The sequence below is a fragment of the Porcisia hertigi genome, chromosome 28 (genome assembly GCF_017918235.1).
Source record: "Porcisia hertigi strain C119 chromosome 28, whole genome shotgun sequence".
In the NCBI taxonomy this organism is placed as follows: domain Eukaryota; phylum Euglenozoa; class Kinetoplastea; order Trypanosomatida; family Trypanosomatidae; genus Porcisia; species Porcisia hertigi.
In genome coordinates, this window is record NC_090587.1 from 83,146 (window position 1) to 88,792 (window position 5,647).

At 52.8% G+C, this 5,647-nt stretch overlaps 1 protein-coding gene across 1 annotated transcript; it reads left to right on the top strand.

Annotated features, from left to right (window-relative positions):
• Positions 1-294: 294 nt before the first annotated feature.
• Positions 295-2,052, top strand: JKF63_03434 (uncharacterized protein; the record flags this gene model as incomplete). Its single annotated transcript, XM_067899437.1, has 1 exon — positions 295-2,052. One exon carries the CDS (start codon positions 295-297, stop codon positions 2,050-2,052), a length of 1,758 nt encoding a protein of 585 aa, XP_067755676.1.
• Positions 2,053-5,647: the final 3,595 nt, after the last annotated feature.

Sequence of the window (5,647 nt, forward strand, 5' to 3'; positions counted from 1 at the left end):
ATTCCCCATAAAAGACTGCGCCACGCTTCAGTCCAGAAGCGCAGTGAATCAACCAGCGCCAGGGGTCACGGACACGAGGAGCGCTTGTGTGTGTGTTGTAGCGCCTTTCCGTTTTGTTCCTCAAAACCTGTACGGCCTTGAATGCGTTGCAGCAAAGACCATTTCTTACCACGAGTTGTGTGAGGTAGTTGCAGACATCACAGCGTTGGGTGTCTGGGGTGTCGTTTTTATTTTTTGCCAACTCTCTTAGTCTGTCGGCGGGACGAAGGGGGGCACACTGTCGACGACGTCGAGATGATCAAGGAGAGGGTTGACTGCATGGAGACGGCGAGTCCGACGGACTCGCCGTGTGGTGTGGTTCTCGAGGGCAATGATGGTCTGTCGGTTACGACAAGCGAATGCTCGTCACAGTCGAACTCACGCAGCAAGCGGTGCGAGACACCAGACGGCACCCCTATGCCTTCCACTGAATGCAGCGACTTCAACTCATGGATGCCCATTATTGATGAGGAGGATCGGCAGGCACGCACCCTGCCTAACGGACGCTCTTTTTTAGACAATAACCATCAGGCGCAACGAGGGGTGTGTAATCAAGAGTACCGCAAGTCGGCTTACCAACTTCAGGTGCGGCGGTGGCAGGACGAGGAGACGGCGTACTTGAGGCACGAGGACTGGTGCGAGCACCGCGTTATCCTCCTCATGCAAGAGGCCTTCCGATGCAGCACCCAAAATCTGAAACGGGCGTTCAGCGCAGGCGTCATGTCGCCAGAGGTGTACCACACTCGTGTGACGGAAATCAAAAATTCTCTGCTGTACATCAAACGGGAGTATCGCCGGACTCTGCAGCGCACACGGGCTCGCAAAAGCGACTTGTCCAGCATAGCCAGCAAGGCTGTCACGTGCATCGCTTCCGTGTTTCCGTGGAGCTGTAGCGGATTCGTAATAGGGTTTGAAGAGAACGTTCGTTTTGGTCAGCTGCTGGACAAGATGGGCAGCGGGAGTCGACGTGGGATCCCACTGGCGCCCCCGATGCCGCAGCAGCTGATCGACGCTGCTGTGGCTCCTTGCTGTGAGGCTGATCGTATGGAGGGAGTGGTACTTTCTGGTCTTCCCCCCGAGCACGTCGATACACCCGCCCGGCTGAGGGACGATTTTGTTCCGGGTTCCTACCGACGACCTCTCGCCACTGCGCGCGTCACTCTAAGCCCTTTCCCACCTCGGTGTCAGCTTTTCCGGAGAGAGTTATCAGGAGACGGCCCTCAACTCCTCTCACCAGTGTCCGCCGGCACTCTGGCAGAGACGGTTCCCTCGTCGATTGGTGCTCTGCCGTCAGAGAGTTTTAACCGCAGTTTCTGTGCATTTTCACCCCACTGCTTGTCTCCAAAGTCGCCGGCTCAGGTGCAGGTGCCGCCAGTGTCGTTGGCCGGCCCATTTCGAAACGATGAGCGGCGATTCCTAGAAAAGTGCCAAATCGTTGTGCGAGGGATGGCGTTCGTCTCGCGTTCGCTGGCGTCAAGTATTTTCATTTCGAGCCGGCGCGCCACCATTGCGGCTGCTACGATGCAAGAGCGACTGGCTCTCACAAAGGATCAGGCGAAGCCTCCGGCGCTACATCCGAGACCCGGCTCTTCTGTGGTAAAGAAGCGGCTTTCGCCTCCGCCATCCCCCTCTTGCAAGGCAGGCATTGCTTTCCCGAAGGTGAACCCCATGAATGCGAACAACGGATTTGTCGGGGCGAGCACGATCAGTACAAGCCCACACGTCCGTCAAAGTAAGCGGCGCCCATCGCCATCCCTCGCCCGTGACAGTGGTTCCTTTCAAGTGAGCCGCTCGCCGGGTGCCTCTGGGGAACCAACTCCACCATCGCACCCACACGCAGTTGCCGTATCGAGCGAGTACACGCTCGTTCATCCTGTGCAACTCCCCTCGTACTACCCTAGGCGAATCAGCCGCGGCTGCTTGTGTGTTGACCGCACAAGCGGCCGCTCTCCTCTGCTTTCGTTGCCGCCCGTGCCGTTTGAGGAAGAAAAGCACGTCAAAGAGCTGTGGTAACGTGCTCCCTCCCTGCCCCAAGCTATGCAGGGATCTCATCGTGCTCGTGATTCAGCTTTGTTGGCGGCAGAGGGATCGGCTTCATCTTGTAAGAGAGGATGTGCCCAAGATTGCGGAGCGGGAACACTGACTGAGAGACTCTGACTTGGCACGGGACTTGTGTGGTGCTGAGCAACGTGCATGGGAGTGTTGCTAAACTTGAATACTTTTTTTTTGTTCAGGGGGAGTGTGCCGCAGGCAGCGACGTTCCGTCATCCCAGAAAGGCACTCTGCGATAATGTCAGCTTAATTGCTGAGACGCTTTCATATTCCCTTTAGCATTCTCTTCTCGTCGTTCGGCGGGTACGGCTTTTTATCTGCCGAGCGTCGCCTTACCCTGGAAGTGTCGATCTTGGACTGCAAAGTTTCTCTTCCCGTATCTCCCCTCTCAGCGCACAGTGTTTCTCTTTTTATCAGAGACCCTCAACGGCTGCTGTCCATCGGGAACTCTCTTTTTATTTTTAATTTTGTGTCGTATGCCCAGATGCTTGTGATCATACTTTTTTTTTCCACCTCTTTCCGTTTGCTCTCTCTTTGCCCGTGTGTGTGTGTGTGTGTGTGTGTGTGTGTGTGTACGTACCCCCCCGTCCCCCCCTCCCTCCCTCGCTCCCCTTTTCTCTGTCCTCCCGCCGCCCTTTTTCTCTACGATGTCAACTCCATTTGCTTGTGTGTAAACTCATAGGGCGTTTTTTTCCTTCTTTGCGCGTTTCTCTTCGATTTGTGCGCCTTTTGTTCTCATTTTATTTTTCATGTGCGCGTTTTTTTTTCGGTCTTCGTTTTTTTCTTTTTTATTTCTGGGCTCACGGAGATACGCTCTGTCGGCACAACATACGCGCACGCATGTACACACACACACACACACACACACACACACAGACACACATACACGCATATAGATGTGTGTTTTTATTTAATTTCGACTTTGTCGCTTTCCCACGCCAATTTCTTTCTCTCTGCCTTTCTTTCTTCCCTCACGTATGGCCGTTATTTATGCACACTCGAAAAAAAACGAGTATAGAACCCACAGATTTACAGAGGGGTGCAACGGGGTGAGGTTGGCAAGTGGGGGCGGCGACGATCTCAGCATGCGCGTTCCTATTTCCATTTCTGTTGTGTTTTTTTTTTGGTGCCGTATTCCAAAGGAAATATCCACACACGCTCCAAATTCTTGGAAGCGCTCATTTTTTTTTATCCTCTCTTCAGGAGTATGCTGAAGTCCAAAAAAAAAAGGGAGATGCTACTCCCTCTGCCCCGTTCCCCCTTCATGTACCGTTTTTCTCTGTCACTTGGGTTAGGTCCTGCTGTTTTCTCTTAGCGCCGAGGCGATGTACTTTAAGCTCTTGCCTCTTTTTTTTTCGTTGCTCACTCTCTTTCTCTGGTGGTCATTAGGTGTTAGAGGTGATCTGCATGCATGACCACGCATACGTCTGGGCGTCTGCCGGCGTGCTTTGCAGCGATGGTGGTTGTTAGTGTCGGTCGGTGATGAAGACAACGAGGAATTCTTTATTCATGCGTAAAGAACGGCGCTTCTCTTTCCCCCCTCTCTTCCTTAGTTGAGTGGACGTCAGGCTGTTTGTGCATCTCGAAAGTTGCTCTCCCTCTTTTTGCTGAACTATCGACTGCGATATGCCATCTTTTGGACCTCCCATTTTTTGTTTTGCTTTTCAGTGCCGGCAGTTGTGGCATGGTCCCGTGCTTCCCTTGCCGCTGGCCGCGCTCTCTCTTTCCACACTTCACCCATCAAGGCACAAGATCACCCCTCGTTAGTGGACACACACACACTCTATCGCTCTTTTTTTTTCTTCTTGCCGCTTGCTATGCGCACGTTTTTTTTGCCCCTCGTGGGACTTGTAGGCTCCCCCCCCCCCCAGGGTGTGGGAGCCTGCTTTGTTTGAAATGATGCGATGTGTGCGCAGCCCACACCCCACATAGGGTGAGCTTCGGTGAGAATCAGGTGAGCATTCGAAGATTTCGAATGAGGTGGGGCGCTGTGGCATTGTCCCCATACCTCTTCACGTTTTCTGTTGTTCTGCTCTCCCTGCTGGTGCATCTCAACCGGGTTTGAAGGGGATGAACGCTGGTGGAACGGGTGCTTGTTGTGAATCTGCTTTTGTGTGTGTGTGTGTGTGTGTGTGTGTGTGAAGGGGGGAGGGCGAAGCAACCTGTGAGATGGTGGACAGCTGAGTAGTGGTGGTGGTGGTGGTGGGGGGGGGGGACGGTTTTATGCCTACAACAGTACAAAAATAATAATGCACATGAACAATTTTTGTCGGGGATCTGTCTTCCTCGTTGATGTTTGTGCAACAGCGCGACGATGAACCTCCTTTTTTCCCTTCCTTCGCGTCCAGCGCAGCCGCTTTTAACAAGTGGTTGTAGGGGAACGAAGAAAAAAGGCGGAGGAGAAGGGTACGCAAAAGCATGCAGCTTCACCTGGATGTGTTCACGCAAGAATGAGTGTGGGAGGAATGCACGTAATACGTCACGGAAGAAGAATTAGGTAAATCCGATATCGTGCAAGCTTGGCGCTCCATATGGAGGTCTCGGGACTCCGCGGCTTAGGCCTGCCATAATGGTGCTTACAATTCACCCCTCGTTTACGGACAAAAAACAACGCGATACCGTAGGGGTGGCGACGGGGGAGGGCGCGCGCGCACACTAGAGATCCCCCCTCCCAAAAAGGGGTCGTCCCTGCGGTGTAAAGACTTGTGCCTCACGCGCATAGATGCACACGCCCGCGCGTGTGCCAAGGGGACTGTGTGCGGAGGGAGGGAGGCGTAGTGAGATGATGCGCAGCACAGTGTGAAGTTCCCCCCATTCGTGACCGTTTTCTTGCGTTTCTTCGAACTTTCTCATCTCTTTCTTCTCAACCATGAGCTCTCTCTCTCTCACACACACTCACACACACACACACACACACATATATATATATACATATATATATATATATATATATATATAAGCTTATGCTCCTTTTTGTTTTCTGCTTGCCGTTCTTCTTTCCTTTATTAGCACCACACGTGCGCTGCTCTGGCTGGCCTTTTTCCCCCCTCTGCTCTCCCTCATTCCTTCTCTCTTGTAGACATCTGCCAAAAAATGTTGAACACGCTCGAACGACGGGTAGACGGCGTAGAGTTGGCTGGACAAAGAGGACGAGCGTTCTACGCAAGGTTGTAAAGCTATTTGCATGTGTGTGTACATCGCCGCCGCTTGTGCCAGCACCGATTCGTTTTCTGCCTCACTGCACGTCTGCGTTCATTCAGGGCTGAGGGGTTTATTGTGTCACGAAAGGATATCGAGAGCTCATGTGTCAAAGACACGTTTTCGGATTCGACACGTGTATCTTTGGGTGTGTGCATCCTTCGCGCTCTTCCCTTTTATTTCTGATGCCGCCGTGGGTGCATCTTCTTTACTCCACATCCTCGTTCCCCGTTCCCCGGGTCGCCTCCCTTTTTTTTTCCGCCGTTCCTCCATCCCCGCTCTCACCATATCCAACGTCCCAAACCCTTTTAAAATTCTCGAACAGAAGTCAATATAAAAGCGAGAAGAACCGGATTTA